Source organism: Heteronotia binoei, chromosome 5 (genome assembly GCF_032191835.1).
Source record: "Heteronotia binoei isolate CCM8104 ecotype False Entrance Well chromosome 5, APGP_CSIRO_Hbin_v1, whole genome shotgun sequence".
Taxonomy (NCBI): domain Eukaryota; kingdom Metazoa; phylum Chordata; class Lepidosauria; order Squamata; family Gekkonidae; genus Heteronotia; species Heteronotia binoei.
Window position 1 is genome coordinate 100,671,729 of NC_083227.1, and position 21,839 is coordinate 100,693,567.

The 21,839-nt window shown below is 38.9% G+C and overlaps 1 protein-coding gene across 1 annotated transcript in view; it reads right to left on the reverse strand.

Annotated features, from left to right (window-relative positions):
- Window positions 1-3,121: 3,121 nt before the first annotated feature.
- Window positions 3,122-21,839, reverse strand: part of PRKCD (protein kinase C delta) — a 66,421-nt gene continuing 47,703 nt past the window's right edge. The window contains exons 8-17 of the mRNA XM_060239922.1: window positions 21,385-21,485; window positions 19,880-19,976; window positions 18,120-18,241; window positions 17,304-17,477; window positions 14,107-14,198; window positions 10,063-10,125; window positions 6,990-7,128; window positions 5,464-5,652; window positions 4,489-4,617; window positions 3,122-3,668 (exon numbers count right to left, since the gene is read on the reverse strand). Of these exons, the coding sequence (XP_060095905.1) occupies window positions 3,510-3,668; window positions 4,489-4,617; window positions 5,464-5,652; window positions 6,990-7,128; window positions 10,063-10,125; window positions 14,107-14,198; window positions 17,304-17,477; window positions 18,120-18,241; window positions 19,880-19,976; window positions 21,385-21,485 (1,265 nt within the window). The 3' untranslated portion in view covers window positions 3,122-3,509. The remainder of the gene's footprint in view (window positions 3,669-4,488; window positions 4,618-5,463; window positions 5,653-6,989; window positions 7,129-10,062; window positions 10,126-14,106; window positions 14,199-17,303; window positions 17,478-18,119; window positions 18,242-19,879; window positions 19,977-21,384; window positions 21,486-21,839) is intronic.

The window sequence follows — 21,839 nt, forward strand, 5'->3', positions numbered from 1 at the left end:
TGCCCATTTCATGCCAGGTATTTTTCAAACTAGCAGCCCTGTCTCTCCTTCTTCTCGGCTTGGCTTCACGAACGAAGATTTAAGAAGGGTGCAATAGTCCACGTCTGCTGCAGGCTCGCTGGTGGCTGACAAGACCAATGCGGGACAGGCAGGTCCGGCCACAGTGGCTGCAGGGAAAAGTCTGATTTAGGGTTGGTGCTGTAGCAGTGCGATTCTTCCTCAATCTCCTTTTGTCCTCAAGACCAGCTATGCGTGCGTTCTCAAAGGAAGAGACAGCCTGGTGGATGGTGTGCCTCCATGCTTTGCGATCTGAGGCTAGGTCAGACCACTGGTGATGGTTGATGCGACAGGTGCCAAGGGATTTCTTCAAGGAGTCCTTGTACCTCTTCTTTGGTGCCCCTCTATTTCGATGGCCGGTGGAGAGTTCGCCATACAGGGCAATCTTGGGAAGGCGGTGGTTTTCCATCCTAGAAATATGCCCTGCCCAGCGCAGCTGCGTCTTCAGCAGCAGTGCCTCGATGCTGGTAACCTCCGCCCACTTGAGGACTTCAGTGTTGGTCACAAAGTCACTCCAGTGGATGTTGAGGATGGTGCGAAGGCAGCGCTGATGAAAGCGCTCGAGGAGTCGCAGGTGATGACGGTATAAAACCCACGATTCGGAGCCATAGATGAGGGTTGTCATCACAACCGCTTTGTAAACATTGATCTTTGTGCCTTTTTTCAGATGCTTGTTGCTCCACACTCTTTTGTGCAGTCGGCCAAATGCACCGTTTGCCTTTGCCAGCCTGTTGTCAATCTCCTTGTCGATCTTGGCATCTGAGGAGATGATGCACCCCAGGTAGCTGAACTGCTGGACTGCCCTGTGGCTCAGTGGTAAACTGCAGTACTCATGACCCGAATTCAATCCCAGTGGAAGCTGGGTTCAGGTAGCCGGCTCATGGTTGACTCAGCTTTCCATCCTTCCGAGGTTGGTAAAATGTGAGTACCCAGCTTGCTGGGGGGAAAGTGTAGATGACTGGGGGAAGGCAATGGCAAACCACCCCATAAAAAGTCTGCCATGAAAACGTCGTGATGCAATGTCACCCCAGAGTCAGAAACGACTGGTGCTTGCACAGGGGGCTACATTTACGGTACCTTCTTTATTTTTCAAACTGAACCAGATTATATTCCTTTTATCTGCCAAATTTCAGATCAACAAGACAAATTGTCTTGATTTTATGGGTAGAATTCAGACATTGTAATGCTAGAATAATGAAAAACAAACATGACCTAACTGTTCAGCCACTCCTGTAGCTGTATAATATGCTAACTAAAGGATTCCATTCTCATCCTTTCAGTTGTAGCACCATAAGTGGCCTGATACACACTGCCTAACATATAGAAGATTCACTTCCATGTTCAACTTCCTAATTGTCTGGAATAGTTACATAGTCATCTGCTAAGATTCTGGTTAATAAGCCTAATAGTGAGTAAACTATTAAAACCTGAGCTCCACTATTTCCTAACAGTAAAATGTAATTTGTAAACATATATGGTAGCAATGGAAAGTATACTGCAGCCTCAAAATGTAACACCTAGTAAGTGCAGAGTTGCTTCATTCCAAGTCAAGTGTACGATACTGATGCCTAGAGAATAAATATTTTGAGTAACCTATGAAACTTGGCACATGAGAGAGATCTCTTGCAGTGAGTTGGAAGTATGACCAGCGTCATGTGACCATTTGTAGTTACTGTAAACATAGGAGTCTTAAAAGTTTTTGCAACAAAAGCCAGTGTTCAAGATTAGGTGGTGAAATTTCAGACTATTTTTCTTTTTTGAATAAAAAATAATAAAACTTTGTTGGTCTTAAAGGTGCCACTGGACTTTGTTCTACTACTTCAGATCAACACGGCTACCCACCTGGATCTTTTTTTCTTTTTATAATTACTGATGTCTTTTCTTTAATATGTCAGTTTATTTTATTTGACACATTTCAGTCTAAACTCTCCTTCTGTAAGTCGCGGTATGTTCACCAGCTTCAGTTACACTTAGTAATGAGCTGTAAAACCAATACAAAAGCTCTTCCAGGGAGAGGGCTGTATTATAGTAAACTGAAGACAAGCTAATGCAGGTCTTTCAGAGTACCTCACCAGTTTGTGGATTTCATGACTGTTGAAGAAGACAGCAGATTTATACCCCGCCCTTCTCTCTGAAACAGACTCAGAGCGGCTTACAATCTCCTATATCTTCTTCCCCCATGACAGACATCCTGTGAGGTGGATGGGGCTGAGAGGGTTTTCACAGCAGCTGCCCTTTCAAGGACAACTCTTGCAATAGCTATGGCTAACCCAAGGCCATTCCAGCAGCTGTAAGCTGAGGAGTGGGGAATCAAACCCGGTTCTCCCAGATAAAGAGTCTGCACACTTAACCACTACACCAAACATTTGACCTAAGTTCCAGCATATCCAAAGCTGTTTTCCCCCTCAGATTACTTTATGGCTATCCTTAGGCCTACAGTCTTGCACTGTATGGGCAGGATTTTATGTGGCTAGTTAGCTTCCCAAATTGGAGAAGGGGAATCAGGAAGCAAAGGAGGATAGGGCTGCAGTAAGGAAGAGAATAGATGTATTGATATTTCAGCTTTATAAACTATTTAATCACATTACATCTTTCCCACCTCTCAAGTGTGGTAGTGACCTGGACTGAAATGAAAATCATAGTCAGTCCAGAATATATAATGTCCTGTGAAAGAGCTTAGTGAGTGAGATGAAATTGTCCAATATTCCATATAGATTTTCCTCAGATAAAGGAACACCTACCTTCACTAAAGACACTCTGGTTAGTTATGCAGAGGTTTATTCTGAACTAAGACCTGTTGAGTTTAGGGAACTTATATCTCATGTTTAATATTTCAGCTTAAGTTTTAGCAGTCTATTACCATTTATCAAGGAATGGGCACACTACTTTCTAAGAACCGCAAGACTCATGATCTTTAATAGGTGTTTATCCAAGAACAAGAAACACACTATTTGAATGGTTGTGAACTCTTAAGAGTAAGGCCTGCAAAGCACCACATCTATCACTGGCACTTATTAAAAACAGCAACATTTGAAGCCCCAAATAAGTTGAATAAAAATTCAAGTTATCTTCTTTCGAAGAAATAAAAGAACTAGCTAGATGTTCCACTTTATTTAAAATACACTCTTCAATAATCTATTTTCCACCTCTTAAGCAAAATGTACAGCAGATACATACATTTCTTTCCCCAATAGATAACTACAGTCAAGTAACCAAACACACAATTTACATTGTTTCCTCTGGAAAGAAAAAATCATGTACACATGATTCACAAGGATACATAAACACAACCATGCAAGATGAAGCTACTGCCCACTGCCAAATAATCAGCAGTATAATATAAGTCATTATTGAGCATCACTGAAAATGAAGAGATGATGGTATCCTTTGATCACAGTTCATATGGAGTGCTTCTATTTATAGTACCTAAGCGTCGTTCTATGTTTAAAGAACTATTTCTCCAAAATTTGTTCAAATTTAGGATTGATGAAAGAGAACTCAGCAAATGCAGACTGATCCATGGAGTCTATTAAGTTTTTGTCACTGTGCGATAATCGAGGCTTCTCACTCAGAAACTCTCTGTCAAAGTTGTTGTAGTCACTTGCTGATTTCTGTATGATAAGCAGAATGGCAACAACAAAAATTAGGTGATTCAAACTAATTTATTGTCTGGAAGTACAACCAATTCCTTTTATACAGACACTATACCATCTAATTTGGGTTTGGCCTTCTATATGGTCCCACAATGTGGCAAGGAGAAATTATTACATGGAAGCTGTAGATAAGAAGTAAAAAAAAATCATGGATTATCCTGATTTCTTTGTGAATGTTGTCCTTTTTGAACTATCAATCAGAACTATGAAGTGAATTGAATGAAGCTCAATGACAGAAAAATGCATTCTATGTTCAGTTTCCTATATACTCCAGGCCTATATCTAAAAACTTTGGTGTCAAGGGCCCTATTAGGAATGGCAGAAGCCTAAATACATGAAGTGTAATATATGAGAGAGCAGTGTGATGATGAGGCTAGAGTAGGGGTGGCCAACGGTAGCTCTCCAGATGTTTTTTGCCTACAACTCCCATCAGCCCCAGCCAGCATAGCCAATGGCTGGGGCTGATGGGAGTTGTAGGCAAAAAAACATTTGGAGAGCTACCGTTGGCCACCCCTGGGCTAAAGTGCTGGCTGAGGACTGAGCTCATGGGTTCAAATTTGATTAGACACCTTGTGCAAGTTGGTCACTCTTGATGTAGCCTGTTTCTCAAAGTAGTTGTGAGAATGAAAGTGTGTGTGTATGGAGGGGGGGTGGAGATCCTATGTATGCTGCACTAAGGAGAGTGCAATGCAACAGCTACAAATCTCTTAAATGAAACTGATACAAAGTTTTACAGTTCTTCACTCTGTTGAGCATGAGAAATTCAGAAATGACATACCACTTTAGGTTTGAAAGGTGGATCCACTTCCCTCCTCTCTAGCAATATCCAATTAACCGTCTTGAAGAAAGAATGATCTCTGATATTTCCAGTTACTCCCAATCGCTTTGTTGGATCCCTTTCAAACAACTACAAAATGTAACATATGCATCCTAATTTAATTACTATAGCTGCAGATCACAACATTTAAGGAAGAAAGTGCAACTTCAGTAGCTATTGAAAGATACAGAACTAGACCTTGATACATTCTATGAAGGCCTATAGGTCTAAGAAAAGCAGTTTGGTTGATGGTAATCATTCCTGCTGCTTCATCTTGGAATTATGGCAGGAAACAACATCCTATGCTGTCTTCTTGTGAAGTGATTCCTTAGCTCCCACTCACCCAGGACAACAGCACCCCAGAATCCAAGCCTGGCAGAAGTGGACACCACTTGTGATGAAGTGTGCATACAACATGGCTCACTCACCAAGAAGGCATTACTACCACCAAACTGTGTACAACAATACAACATAAAGTGATAAGACAAAACTATTCAATCCCCCAATCTAGTTAGAAGAAGAGGAGATTGGATTTATACCCCACCCTTCACTCAGAGTCTCAGAATGGCTTACGATCTCCTTTCCCTTTCCCTCCCCCACAACAGATGCCCTATGAGGTAGGTGGTGCTGAGAGAGCTCTTTCAAGAATTGTGACTGATCCAAGGTCACTCAGCAGGTTCATGTGGAGGAGTGACGAATCAAACCCGGTTCTCCCAGATTAGAGTCTGTGCACTTAACCACTACACCAAACTGGCTCTCTGGCTTAGGGTTGGTTTCATTTCACAAAACACTTTCACACATTGCCTGAGAGATAACAGCTGTATAAATACAAATGTCTTGATAGCACTTTTAGATTAGTAGATTCAGACATTCTCCTTAGCATATCCTTCCATTTTCCTATACCAAAAACATGCACTACCTTAAGCCAGTGTGTACCTTCTCTAGTATATCCTTAGATTCCTTGGTAATCCAACGTGGGTAATGAGGTGTGTCTACTCGGATTGACTCAAATAACTCATCTTCATCATCACCATGGAAAGGAGACTGTCCAATCAGCATTTCATACAGCAAGACTCCAAAAGACCACCAGTCCACAGAAAATGTATACTTCAGACCTTGTAATATCTATTGCCAATATAAGAAGTGAGAAGACTTGTAAAATGTAATTTGGAAGCTTCCAGATCCTGCATGACTCTTCCATTTCTTAAAGAAATATATATATTATTAAGCTGTGTTTAAATGCTGTTATAGTTATGTAAATAATGATGGATGCTTGAGTGTGCTCTAATTTATTATTTCAAAACAGCTGTCAAACATTTCATATTTGATATTTATAATGAATTATAATGGTGTTTATGTGATAACATAAAAAAACTGAACAGTTCCAACACAATATGAAATATAATGCTAAGTTATTTAACAAATTAATATGGGATTCTTAGTTATTAGATATATCTTCCATTCTATATTGGTCCATTCATTTATAATAGTAATGGGGACAGACTGTTTCCAAAATAATGGGTTTTCTGCAGGTCACAAAGCAGGGGTGAATATTAAAAATATAAAAAACAAGCAGGGGACCCACAAGGACTGATAGGGTGCATATCATTTCCCCCTCACCCATTATTTCCTCTTCCCTTTTCCTGCTTCATTCTCTCCATCAGCCAAACAAACCTTTTCTGCTCTCTGACTTCTGCTTTCCTTCCACCTTTTCTCTAGCTTCATCTGCATGGGAAAACTATGGCTCAGCTGTGCAGTGCAGGTTGCTGCTTGGTGGGGGAACCTGCAAGGACTTGCAAGGGGCAACTCTCTTTCCTATAGATCCTCTCACAACAGTACTTCCTCCTTCCTGATAACCCCCATATTCTCACCATTCCGTGTTCCAACCCACTAACCAGCCTACTTCTTATCTTCCCCATATATTCAACTATATTTCTTAATATGTTTACTTTTGCTCTACAGTAGGAACCTAAACCACCTTACATCATTCTCCTCTCCTCCATTTTATCCTCAGAACAACCCTGTGAGATACTTTAGGCTGAGAATTTGTAACTGGCCCAAGGTAACCCAGTGAGCTTCAATGACAGAGTGGTGATTAGAATCTGGGTCTGCCAATCCATGTCTGAAACTCTATCTACCACAGAACACTGCCTTTTGTGTGCTGGCAGACAGTCCTGGGTGAGTCATTCAAGTTATTTAGGTTGCCCATAGGTTGCTGCCAGCCCCGGCCCCAATGAATCCTCTCTCAAAGATCAAAACAGCCCTGGAAAGGACCCTCTCCTCCTGGCTTTTATTGACAGAAAGCAAAGCTTGAAAGCTGGCAATACTGGTTGCCTAGCAACAGCCACATGGCAGCTAACAACATGGTCAATATACCCATTTTTATTTTTATTTATTTTTAAATTGTTGTAAATGAATCATGTACTTGATGCCCTGGTACACTACATGTGTGTATTCCTTACTTCAGGAGCTATGTAGTCCGGAGTGCCACAGAAAGTTGTTGCCTTATTCTCTCCATAGACTTTCTCTTTGCACATCCCAAAATCAGCTATCTTGATGTGACCTTCTTTATCAAGCATCACGTTGTCTAATTTGAGGTCTCTGAAAAAGTTTTTAAAATTACAATATCACTTAACCAGAAACTAGCACCAAAATGGTTCACATTCCTGAGGTAACTGCACCAATGTTAAAACTGTTTGTTGGGATGGGATGCTTTAAGTAATGAAGAAGAGGGCTGAAAGTTGGCAGAAAAATATTAATTTTCAATAAATATTAAACTGTGCATAGTCAATCATGATAGGAATAGGGGTGAATAAAACACAGACTTTGTGAAAAAAAGAAAATAATGCATTTGAAGCTGAACCAAAATACAGAGGCCTTTACTCACTTTGGGTGAAGACGGCATTTTTTCAGTAGAAGCAAGGTCTTTTCTGAAGGTATGTTATTAGCTAAGAGTTGCATTCAGTGATTTGCTCATGTAAAGATCACAAATCTCCCCCCCCCCCAACAGTTTCTTCTGACCTCAGGAAAGTTGATTGCTAGGGTTGTGGTACCCATGAAGAGAAATACCCATATGGCTAAGTAGGTTTTTCCCATATGTGAAGCTGCATGGTAGTAGAAAGAGAAGGCAGGTATTTTACATCCTTCCCCCTCCTCACTGTATCTCACTGACTTGCGTGGTTGTTACTTCAGGTGGGTCTTGCAACATGAATCAACTTGCCTGGGACTGGAAGGTATTGCTGGGGGGAGGGAAAAACTGAAGAAGACCCACAATCATCAGCTATTTTCACTGATGGATCATGGTGTGTAGTCCTGTGCCTGTATTTAACACAAAGATAAAGTCATGTATTGTGTGTGTGCCCCAGATGCTTAAAACCTCAAGGTTTCAGCAAAACAAAACTGAGCAGGGAATTTTTGGCACTGATTTGTATTAGAAATATCCCAGTGCCCACCTGACACCCCTATATCAAATACTAGGAACGATAGCTGATTGCCTTGTAGAAATAACTACTGATTTAAAATAACAGACATCAAAGGGAACTGTTACAAAGAAAACAGTAAGAAAAACTCCAGCTTTGTGCAAAATTATCACCAGCACATACATTCTTTGGATTCTAGCCTTAGGCAATTGCCATGAAAACTAACATGCTAGTCAACTGCCAACAAAGTTGTAGTATACTTCTAAAAGTAAATGCCAAGGACAGAAATAAACAAGAAAATTTGTGTGATCAAAGCAACCTCATAATATTGTGCCCATATTGTTTCTCCAAGAGATTTCAAATACATGAATTGGATACTATATATTAGAGCACATAGGGAAAAATATATTTCTATATCTGAAAATTTTTCATTTTTTGTGGATCTGGCACATTTATTAATCAGTTAAACTAAATTGATAGTCTGACAAAAGAAAGCATGTCTTTATTAACTGAACAGGGTTTTAATACAGGTACTTATAAAAGCTAGAGGTGACAGCTGCCATCCTAGAAGAAGGTCTTTTTACTGTGTGTGAGAACAAAAATGTCTTTCTTAAGAGGTTACCTGCTACAAGAAATACATACATATCTTTAAAAGCAAAGTAATTGTTTTTCTTAAACTGCTTTTATCCTATGCAAAATGGCAGTCAGTTAAAGCAATTAAAACTAAGAAGAGGAGGAGGAGCTGGAGGAAGAGACTGGATTTATACCCCACCCTTTACTACCTGAAGGAGTCTTAGAGCAGTTTACAAACTCCTTTTCCTTCACTCCCCACAACAGATACTCTGTAAGGTAGGTGGGGCTGAGAGAGCTTTCCCAAAACTGATTTTGAGCAGAACAGCTCTGAGAAAGTTATGACTGACTCAAGGTCACTCCAGTGGTTGCATGTGAAGGAGTGGGGAATCAAACCTGGTTCTCCCAGATAAGAGTTCGTGCACTTATCCACAACACCAAACTGGCTCTCATTGATTGCCTTATAGAAGATACTTTAAGAAGATACTCAGAAAATACTTTAATGAAGCAATAACCTTAATTTTTAGCCATTTGCACTCAGCAGTGCATAGCAACCTGAAAGGTCAACAGCTCTGCTGTTGGCTAGCAATGGCATATTTGAGCCAGTGTTTCAGAGGACATCAAGAAATTCTTTCTCTCCTGGAAGCTGACTTCCAACAGCAGCTACAACGGCCAAGAGACAGTAATATGCTGTTTCACATAATGAAGAATGTGAGGAAATGCTATTCTTTATCTAAGGTCAAGCTACCAGCTTTTCTGCTCCCTTCCCTATTGGATTAAAAACTTGTAGATTAAAGGAAAAAATATGATTCCTCCTAAATAACTGAAATGGAACTTCTGAATCAAAAACTGAGAATTTTTTTAAAATGTCTCTTATTTGCAGTTTCTAAAAGTGGCTTATTATAAAATAACAATCCTTAATAAAAGTTTAAGTGGCAGAAGCTGACACAAGCTACCTGTAGAAAGCCTTGAAAAATAATACATTAATAAGTCTGCATTAATTACAAACCAAAAGTTTCATTCTGCATATCTCAAACTCTACCAGTTTTCTCAGAGCAGATGATGATCAAACTCTGGTCCAATATCAAAAACCACTGCATGTTGGATTCTTTTTAACTTTCTATAATTTGCTACTGATCCCAAAGAACTTTAGTCAGAGTACTTTCAACAAGAGGTTCGTCTTGGCTCAAATACTATTAAACCTTCCCTGTCACTGAAATGAGGACAAAGCATCTCAGTCTTGGTGCTGAACACCCAAGCCTTTACTAGTGTGAAACAATGATTCTTCTGTGTAATGTAAATAACATTTCAGTCTCCTTGTTGCCAAGGCGAAAAACATGAAAAAACAATTATAGATTTGGTCTCAAGTACTTGTTTAAATTGCTTCTTTTCAACACCTCTGGAATAAACTCAATTTTTTAAATAGGGAACAGTTCCTTGTAAAACATTCTAGTTGTAGGTTAATCACAGAATCCACTAATTCATCACTGAGATATAACTGTTGCAGTGTTTTACAAGACTCTTACCAAGATCAATCAGCACTCACCTATAAATAATGCCTTTGCTGTGAAGAAACTGTAAGCCACACAGTATTTCAGCTGCATAAAACCTGAAAGAAGGCAAAAGTTCATTTAAAGTAATAACAAAGGCCTAATTTGTACTATGCCTATTAATGGCAGGGTATTTTTTTCTTTTTTACAGTTACTTCCATGACACTAATTTCTACTTAACCATTAAAGCCATGCAAGCCTGTCTGACACCCTGGGCAACACATAAATGGTACCCCCTAAACCCAACCTGGCCCACAATTTTCTAACATTTGTGATCTGTTTTTTTAAAGGATTAAAATTCCACCCATTCATTCTTGCTCATTTAGCCCTGAGAATCCTGTGACTCTTCCAGCAGAAACCATTTTGCTCATTCTCTTGTTGCCCACCCCAGCCACTGTGGAGGAAGAAGAAGGACAGAACAGAATGTCAGGATGCTGTAAGAATTTTTCCTGCCCTTGACTGCCTACCACTCATTTGACATCAGCTGGAACAGTTAATTGGGCTTGAGCGGAAGATGAGTGTGGGTATTTTTCTCTGGCTCAGATTTACTATACTAGTCAGAAATTCAGCAGAACAGAAAGCACTTTGAGGACAGGAGTTGTGAGCTGGGGAAGCTTGTCCTCTGAACCACAGTGGTATACTAATAAACTGTCCCAGTCACATGGAAAGTGGGCCTAGGAGTTCAAGGTTGAAATCCTATACAAATTTACTGGGATTGGGAGCTACTTCTAAGTAAACATGCTGATGGAAAATGATAATTTCATCTGGAGAACTTTATGATTTGTATATCTATGTGGAACCCAGGGTAGGAAAGAACTGCTAGGGGACAGAAATGTAAGAAAGATCCATGATTCTTGTATAAGAATGTCAGTGGAGCCAACTTGTCATGTTTACAGGCTCTTATTCACATATGGGCTATATTCTACTCAAATAAAGCTTTATACATAATGAAAACTGTGTTCTGGTGTGCTTACCTTAAAATGTTTGTATTTTAAAAATATTAACGTTATCATTCCTTTATGAATTTGCTGTAATTTGAAACTTTAAGTAGAAATGTTTCCTTTATTTAACTAGATTTTTAAAGCCCAATTTATCCTTTTGTGTACTGGTAGACTAGCCTTCTTGTTAACCTGTATGTTTTACTTACAGTTGGGACTTTTACATGGATAGGTTCTCCACTGCCTGACAAACTACAGATACTACTTTTCTGAGAGGAAATACCTGCAAAAATAGTTTTATGTTTATGCTGAGTAGGGAATTTATACTGGCAAAAGAGGAGAGCTAAGAATGCTGCTCCAATTCCGCTTTAGAACAGCAAATCCAATCTAACTGTAAATTAAGCCCTTTGCTCTTTGCAAAAAGGAAATAAGCATACAAATATCTTATTCTAAACAGGACTAATCCTAAAATATATTTATTACCTTATCAATTCAAAATCCTATTTCTTTGCCCATTCATACAACGGATTCCAGGTTTCCTTACATTCCTCTACATTCCCTCCTCTCAACCTATTGGTTAACAAGTCCATTTCTGCTGCTTCCAATAGTTTCAACATAAATTCCTCCCTATTTGGTATTTGAGACGACTTCCAGTATTTGGCATACACTATTCTCGCTACTGTAACAATGTGAAGCAGTAACTTTTTAGCTGCTTTAGACATCAACATTCTGCATACATTTAATAAATATAGTTCTGGTACATGAGAAATTCGCATCTTTAATATCTTTTGACTCCAGAGAGAAATCTGCAATATTTTTTAGCCAGTTCACATTTCCACCACATATGGTATAATGTTCCTTTGACTTTACCACATTTCCAACATTTGTCGGAAGTGTTTGGGAAAGCTCTAGAAAGCTTTTCGGGAGTATAATACCAACGGTATGCCATCTTGTATAAATTTTCTTTAAAGAGAGAGGATTTAGTCAATTTTAAGTTTTCCCTCCATATTTTCTCCCATTCAGTTAATTTAATATTATAACCAAATTCCTGCAGCCATTTAATCCAGCTCTCCTTCACACCTTCATCCTGCATTTTCAATCCTAATAACCAACAATAAATTTTAGAGATCAATTTTCGATCTGATCCCACTATAAGATCGAATTCATTTAAATTTTTAGCAAAGCCTACCCCCTTATCCATTTTATACCTTAATTTAATTTGCATTTGAAGCCACCAATCTATTTTAAAATTTTCATCAATCTTCAAATCATTTTTAGTATCTAGTAAATATTCGTAAGTCTGATTCTCTTCCCAACAAAAAAGGTTGGGTTGCACAGATGCCTCTATAGGGGAAATCCATTTGGGAGTGAATATATATACTTGGTTTTTAACTTCCAACCATGCCTTAAACAGAGATTTCCTTACCTCAAGTCTAAGAAAGATGCTTCCTTTTTTAGGTGCCTCATACCAAATATATGAGTGCCACCCCCTTGTCAGGTCAGCACCTTCCAACATTAGAAGTCTTTTATTTTTTAATAACAGCCAATCTTTAATCCAGGACAAGACACATGCTTTGTGGTAGGTCTGCCAGTCTGGTAAGGCAACCCCCCCCCCCTTTCTTTACTGTCCTGCATGATTTTAACTTAATCCTGGGTTTTTTATTTTGCCAGATAAACTTTGTCACTATTTATTTAATTGCTGAAAAAAGGACTTGGGTATAATAATCGGTATCATTTGAAATAAAAATGAAATCCTCGGAAGCACATTCATTTTAACTGAGGCCACTCTCCCCAATAAAGAGATTTGCAATTCACGCCACCTTTCCAAATCGAATTTGATTTCTCTTAATATTTTGTCATAATTATCCCTTACCAGAGTTCTCAGTTCCGTTGTTAAATTAATACCCAAGTATTTCATTTTCACCCCCCCCCAACAAAATCCTGATTTAGTTTCAAATTCCAATATTTTTAAAGATCTTTATTTCACCTTAATTACATGTTGCAGTCCAACATCATAGGAAGCAGGATCTACCCACTCCCATGGTCATTTCTCTTAAGTTCACACACAGTCTTGATTTCCCATCATATATTCTCTCTACAGATTAATTGCTTTCTCCATCTCTTGTCTGAATTTCCCCATAAAAGGGGAGAGGTCACCACTTGGAATAGTTTTTTTTTAAGTAACATATAACACTTAAATTGGTTTTCCCATTTCTTTTCTTTGACCTTTCTCCTCTACCGCTATACCTTCAAAAAACAAAACAGGAAGTATACTATTTTTATTTATTTATTTATTTTTGCTGATTTCTAGTCCGCCCTTTCCCAGGTCGGGCTCAGGGTGGATTACAACATAATAAATAATAAAATCACATCATAAAACAATTAAATTTAAACAGTTAGATCATTAAAATAAATTAAAATAAGACAGCATCAGTGTACAATATGTACATCCTTCACAGGTTGAACACAGGATGCGGTCAAGTGCAGGAAGGCCAATTAGCTGGTGTGAGGACACCCGCTCACCTCAGCCAAAAGCCTGGCAGAACAGTTCCTTGTGTTCTGACTTGTGTTTTGCTTCAGGATTCTTAATATGGACAATGTGAACCGGATATATTTTATTGGAAAATGCTGGGAATCAAAAATATAATTTATGTATGAGCCAACACTTAATTTCAACTAATAAGTGAGTTTGCTCTTTCTAGTATACCTTTGCATTTTTGAGAGCACTATCTCTCTGCTATACACAATGTGATACTACTAGACAAAGAAATTAGAAATGTTCACTCAGGCAAGTCTATATGTGTTGATGTTACTATGAAAAACTTTAATCAAAAAAGAAAAGAAAATATTTTTCTTTCCCCTATATTGCTTGCAATGTTTCTTTAATTTTTTGCCTTTAAGCCCTCAGAAAAATCAAATAAGATAGCAGTATCCCACACCTATGCAACTGTAGGACTGTTGCTGCCCATGATTTACAGCATTGCACAGGTATAGTTGATGATAAATCCCATCTTTAATACAGTAAAACAAATCTAAGAACTAGGAAGTTCTAAAATCTAAGATCTAGGAAGCCCTCCCTCATAAAAAAAAAAAAAAACTTACGTAGCTCTGAAGAGATCAAAACGGCCTTTGTCCTGTATATGAAACATTAGATCTCCGCCATTAAGGAATTCCATAACAAAGAACAGATGTTCCTATTTATAAACAGAAGAAAACAGAACAGTAATCCACTGATGTAACTATATCCACCAGAGGCATACATTAACATGAGCCCAGTCACACAAATTAGTGGCAGCCTCTGGCTAGAAAATTACAAGCAAGTAAAAAAAGGTCCCCATAGATTTATTTATTTACTATATTTACAGTGTGCCTTTCTCACTGAGACTCAAAGCAGATTACACAATATAAACTGCTAAATCAATATAAAAGGACATCCAAGCCCTTGTACATTGCTTATTAGATGTCCTTATAGAAATCCGATAAGCACAGCATATTAGATATGATACAGAATGCAAATATAATGCAAAAACAGTATTACATCAGTAGAGAAAAATTCAGTGCCAATAGGCTAATATGTGAGGCAAACAGATACGTCTTAAACACAGAGGTACAGTCCTCAGATCCTTTCCCTTCATAAAGTGCCTTCCTGAATAGAGAAACCCCCTTGACCCCCATTTTACAGTTTGCAGAAATACAGAAGTGTTCTTGATCTCATACAGGCCATTCCACAAGGTGGGGACCACAACAGTGAAAGCACATGTACAGGCAGTTGTTGATCTTTCTCATTTGCAGGGAGGCACCTGCAGATGGCACTGAACAGATAAGTGAAGCTGCCATGGTGGATCATAGGAGGAAAGATGGCCCTGCAGATATTAGGGTCCAAGAGCATGCAGAACTTTATATGTGATAATTAATACCCTGAACTGAACCTGGCAGCTGACAGGCAACCAGTGACATGACTGCAGAATGGGTGTAGTGTGCATGTACCAGCTACCTTCTGACAATAATGCTGCAGCATTCTGTACCAGCTGCAATCTCTGAGAACTTCAAGAGCAAAGCCATGTGAAGTGCATTACAGCAGTTTAATCTCAATGTTACTGTGGCATCAGCTAAATCATAGTAGGGGACCGTCTTCCAGGCTTGATTAATTTGAAGAAAGCCTTTTTTTGCAGCTGCATTAACTTGCTTTTCCAGCAGTAATGATGGATCCAGTATATTCCCTATATTCTTAACAGACTCGGCAAGGGTTAACAGAGCTCCATCAAAAGTAGGGAGTACAATGTCCATGGCAGGGGAGACCGTTCTACTAAGCATTCCCCTGGAATGATCACCCAGTCATTGCTTCAGATGTCAAAATTTACCTTTCAGAAAATGGCACGGTAGGCATAGGTAGTGACTTCAAAAAAGTTTTGGTTTATTTAAACAGACTGGCAGGGAAGGGATGGGATATTTAAACAGGTTTTTCAAATTTAGAAAATGTTAGGAAGACAGTTAAAACTGAACACAGAACTGCTTCTGACGTAACTGACTTCACAAGATACAGTGTTTCCTTTAAAGTGGTTTAACTTTCCCTAAAGGTATTCTCAATGTTAAAGGTTTATTTTTTCATAGGTGTTCTAGATTTCTGGGTAACTTTCCCACCTTATAATCACACCACCTTCAATGTAGAAGAAGAAGATGATGATACGGGATTTATGCCCCGCCCCTCACTCTGAATCTCAGAGTGGCTCACAATCTCCTTTACTTCCCTCCCCCACAACAGACACCCTGTGAGGTGGGTGGGGATGAGAGAGGTCTCCCAAAAGCTGTCCTTTCAAGGACAACTCCTACGCAAGCTACAGCTGACCCAAGGCCATTCCAGCAGCTGCAAGTGGCGAAGTGGGGAATCAAGCCTGATTCTCCCAGATAAGAGTCCGCTCACTTAACCACTACACTGTGCACTTAACCACTACACTGCACACTTAAGCACTACACCAAACTGGCAGTATACCCTGCTTTGTCCTTTTGGGTTATAAGACTAAGGTCAATCCACTAGACCTTTTCCCCTGGCAAGATTATTACTATCTTCCCTTTTAAGAAAAATAACCTGGACCTTCGACACCGTTTGAGAGCCTTTCATTGCCACTTCAAAACCCTTTGCCAAAGCCTGATCTTCCAGACTTCCAGCCTTTCCCCCCTTTGGACACTAAGCTTAATACAGGAAACTATTTTCCTTCTCAAGATATGGTTCTTTGTTTTACAAATATAGAGACTGTTCTTAACTCCTGGGGAACAGCCTTCTACCAGAGCCTCTACTATTCAAAGCTACCCCACACGGGCTCTGAATCAGACTTTGCTTTGTGTCTCCTGTCACACACTAGAGAGCATCACAAAGACTACCACTCTCTTTTCCAGTCATTCTCCAACTCCATCAACTCTGTAACTGCTTTTTCCAACTGCCTGACACCATCTTTTGACAGTTAGGAGCAGTTCACCAATCAGAGTGAGTTCCATTAGCTGTCACTCACTGGGAATGCATTAGATAGCACTCATATGCACTGCCTCCAGTCATGCATATGCCTGCTGTCCGTCACAGCCTCAGCCTTCCCAACTAGCATTACTTTAATGTTGCGTGGATTCAGTTTCTATTTGTTCTATTTGTTCAGCCATTTCACTCAGGCAGTAGTTCAAGACCTGAACGTCATCTCAAGGGATCTGGATATCTGCTATGGGAGCAGTGCTAGTTTTATTTTCATATTGTGGCTTTTCAAAGGAATGCTGATGTGCAGCTCAGATGAAGCATCACCTCAGAATACAAACAGCTTTAGTACAGTTCTGCCTTTAAACATTTTGAATTATAATCTCCTCAGACTGCTTACTCATCTTTCTATATGGATGCTGAATGAAGTTCCTATTCAAATCAACGACCAACTACAGTGTGATAGTTTTTAAAATATAAAGCATGCATTATTTCTCCACAGAACATGCAGATATGCTTCATTCCTCACATGCCAAGCTCTTAAAAATATACTTGACTTCCACATTTCCATTTTTAATCATACACTTGCTATCAGGATACTGGCTTTCTTAACTGCAGATTTGAGGTTCTTTTACTATGCATAATACCTTCCAGTCACCAGATGGACTATTCAGTCAGATGGATTATTTCTGCTACCTACTGCTGATAGTGTTGCCAAAATAAGGCAGAACTGCAAATGAATACCTCTGGAGCATTGAAGCAATCTTGCTTGTCCTGAAATAAGTTACCAATCTGTATCACTCTGCTAGTTACAGCAAAAGTAAAATTGACTACATTATACCTTAGTCTGAAAAGTACAGTAGAGGTGGGTAAGGAATGGATTTTCCCATGCAAGTGCTAAGACCCGCTTTTCTACCATGGTGCATTCTACATCATCATCAATAAGTACCACGTCCTTCTTCAAAGCTTTTATAGCAAAAAATTCATTCTTTCCTTTCAATTCAGCAAGCAGCACCTATAAAATACAACAACGGTTGAATTAGGGATTTCCTAGGTGATAAATGCCTCTTCTCTGGGCCTTCTGTGAAGTTAATACTTTTGACTGTAAGAAAAAATGTTTATAATGTATGTGAATGGTAGTTACTGGCTTGCATCCCTTCAATGCCCTAGACTTCTGGCGTGCTATTGTTACCTCAAGTCACCACTGGAATGCAAGCATATCAGAATGTCCTTATATGTTGCTTATAGCAGCAGATAAGAGAATTACGTATGTTTATTATCTATTTCCAACAAACTTGATTTTCTGTGGGGAAAAACCCCCACAACTCAAGGGGATGAAGGATACTTTCTCTCCCTGCATTGACCTGTTTTATTTATTCCACTTCTTCGTGGAGGCAAACTGGCTATGAACACTAGGTAGAGGGAGAGATGCCTCCCTTCCCCTAGTACAGAGGGACCTCTTCTGACAGTGCCGGGAAGGGTATCTTTCCACTATAGAGTCCTTGGCTGTAGCTACCATTATTCTCAACCCTGCCCTCAATCAGATCTTTTCTTTAGCTTGTAGTGTCTTGAAGAATTACTTGAATTGTTTTTTCTTTCTCCTATTACAGCAATTAGATTATCAAACATGAAAAGCTAAGCCCCGAAAGTTACCTACCTTTCCAAAGCTGCCTTTCCCAAGAACTTTGTGGAAAATAAAACTATCTATGTTGAATTTCCTCCTACAGGATGGTCGTGACAATGATCTTCCCTCCCAGAGCTTATCATATTCATTATTATCTGCAGAAGCAAAATGATAGTTTTTAAGTAGGACTAGAAGGTCTTCCCCACTGTTCTGCTACTGAATATAGTACTTTAAGTACCAGGATATAACAAAAAATGCACTGAACCACTGTGTGAATGAATGAGTCTGCATACATGTGCCTGAAGTTATAAATAGGGATGTCTATATCTCAGTTAAAAAAAAAGTAGCCTAAAAATAACCTGTCAATATTTTCTGGCTATTCTTTCAGCTGGATATAGATCTCATCTCAGTATTTTTTTTCAGCTATTCAAAATAGCTAAGTCTCAAATATCCCAAAAATATTCAGGATTTTTCAGGACCTCTGGATAGCAAAAGGGTGTTTAAAGGGATTGCAGTCCCTTTAAACACTTTCTGGGTAATCTTGTTGCTTGGAGAAAGTGCTTAAAGGGATCACAAGCCCTTCAAAAATCTTCTGAGTTCAGTTGCAGCTAGCAAAATGCATTCCCTTTAAATGCCTTCCCCACACCCCTTCCACTGAAACAAATGGAAGATGGGGGCACCTTCTTTGGGGCCCCATAGAATTGGACTTTGCAGGCCAATCTTTTTGAAATTTGGGGAGGGGAGTTTGCTGGAGGGGCATCAGCAGCTATGCTGAAAATTTGGTGCCTCAGTCTCAAGAAATAGACCCCTAGACCCCCAAATTGATTCCCCGTTATATCTTATTGGGACCACTGACTACAGTGGTCCCACTCCCCATAGGGCATAATGGAGCCAGAAAAAATGGGGTTTCTGAAAAATTCCTTGTCTGAATACCATGCCAGTATTGGGATTCAGGAATATAATAAAATATTGGGGGGGGGGGGGGTATTTTGATATACTCAAACTTGAAAAACTTGCACGCTCCTAGTTATAAATATGATGGGGAAAAAGTTTAAATCATCATTAAAAAACCACCTTAGACTAACAGTGGTCATCAAAAGGTTCTGAAACAAATACTTGTATTAATAACGGTTTTGAGGAGTTGTTATATTTTCTCTATATAACCTATGAGTTTCATACTGTGGGGCAGGCCTTCCAAGGATAACAACAGTATGGATATGTGATGCTTAAAGGAGAAAGAAGATCCTAAGGCATGAAGAAACTACCTTCACTCTATGGATTAAATCATGTTTGGACATATGAAGCTGCCTTACACTGAATCAGACCCTTGGTCCATCAAAGTCAGTATTGTCTACTAGGACTGGCAGCGGCTCTCCAAGGTTTCAAGCTGAGGTTTTTCACACCTATTTGCCTGGACCCTTTTTTGGAGATGCCAGGGATTGAACCTGGGACCTTCTGCTTACCAAACAGATGCTCTACCACTGAGCCACCGTCCCTCCCCATTTAGTTTGGACTAAATCTCAGTGAGGCATACTGAATCTGAAAATATGACTGCGTATAACATTTGGGTAGTGTCATGACACCAAATTATATGCTACGAACCCAGAAAAGAAGTGAGTGTAGGGGGGAAGTAATACTGAGTTGGTAACTTATTGCAGAAAGTGTATAAACAGAGTTCTTTTTCTGTTACAAATGTGACAAAAGATTGTTTATAGTGTAGTGGTAAACTAGTATTTTCATGTTAATAGATCAATCTATTCCCAACAGAAAATGTAGCAAGATTTATCTCTTACCTGTTGTATCTCCACCTAGTGCTCTAGGCTTCTTATCAAAATCCTGGTAAATACCCACACTATCTACTGACCCAGATTCTGATTTTCTGGAAGATTTCTGAAGATAAATGACATATACTTGATATCATTCAAGAATTCAGTTGAAGAACAATTAAGTTTTATGTATTAGTACATTACTGTATATATTATAATGTTACTTTATTACAAGAACAGTACAGAATTATTTTCTACAAACTGTAATGGTTCTATCTCTATCTCTATCTCCCTCCCTCCCTCCCTCCAACTCCATATATAAATATAGACAGGCCAGCTCCCATGAACTTTTGGTGTGAAATGTATCTGTGGCAAACACAGACATATTCTATTACTGAAATGATCTCCATGTGCACAAATGAGAAATGAAGTGACTTTATACACTGCATGGGAGGTTTATAGATATGCTTGTCACATTATGTATTCTTGATTAACAAACTGCTGTATATGAACTCTGGTTTGTGAAGAATTTGAAGCCATCACCTCTTTCATATCATCTGTAATGTTTCAGCATTTTCCTCAACCAATTTGACTAGAAATGAGTTGCTACTTCTTTAATTTTAATAAAACTGCTTTTCTAAAAATGATTGTGCTGGACCTCAAAGTCATTTTTCATCAGCACAAGGAATGGTAATTTTTAACAAATGTTTTGAGGGCAAAGTATGGGTCAATGTGGAAGGAATAATCAGTGAACATTGTCCCTCCTTCTGAGAGGAGAGGAAAACCCTTGAATTGAACCTATTATTATTGCTGTTTATGCTCTGCCTTTTATGGATCATGGTAAATCGAGATACTTTGCTTTTGAAAATCCAGCCTAATTACATAGAAAGTGGTAAGCTAATTCAGTATGCATCTTATTTCTGGTTTTAGGTGTCAATAAATATTTATCCGATAATCCTGGAAAGGATCTTGGTTTTTTTTCTTCCTAGTCAAATGCCTCTGTACTGCAGTTTATTACTAAGGCCATTTCCAATTAGTGTGAATAAGCAAATAAGATTTAGTTAAAATATGTAAGAATATTACTAATGAATTTAGTGAAATCTAATCCTGGCAGATTACATATCAGTGTACAAGGCCAATACATACAAAGAGAAATACAGTGCAATTCCTGCCCCTCCTGTGTGAAATGACGCAAATATGTGTACAACCCACCACTCTGATAGAGCCAATGTACATATGACTTGTATCTCTGCATGTGCCATATCTACATTTGGTTGAATGGACAGAAGGGTGAATGGACACAGAAGGTAGAACCCAGCATGTTCATTCCTGTTCACCCTCTAGCCCTGTACACAGATATATTTGTGAAAAGGGTGAACACAAGTGATACGTTACAAATTGGTGACTTGTTACAGTAGCCATATGTCTATTCAATTACCACACAGTAATGATTGTCTGTATTCAGCCACAGATGGTGTTCAAAAATACTAATGGAAGAAAGGTAATTGATGAAGACTGCTAATGAAACATACCTGACTAACTTGATTTAAAGCTTCTGCCAATAGTTTCTGATTGATACCACAGAGATTTGCCACTTTCTTTTGACATTTATGGTGCACGTTCATTCCACATTCTAAAGAAATAAAATTATAATCATTATCAATTCATCTATTGTAGTCAACAATGAGAACTATTCAAATGCATGTGATTTTCTTTATGAGACATTTAACTGAACTCAAATAGAAGTTTATTTCTTAACTCTGTATACTAAAAAGAGAGGAGGAAACCCACATCACTTCAGTAAAAAGCCAGAACAGCACTAGATCTGGAAGCTGCTTATCAGTCCATTTCCCTGAACACAGCTGAGGGTGAAAGATATGCATCCCTCACTCTGACATACAAATACACAATGTGGAAGTCATGCCTTCACCTGGAAAAAGTGCCACAGCACTGATTTTGACCACAGGGTTACAGTGATCAAAAGAAA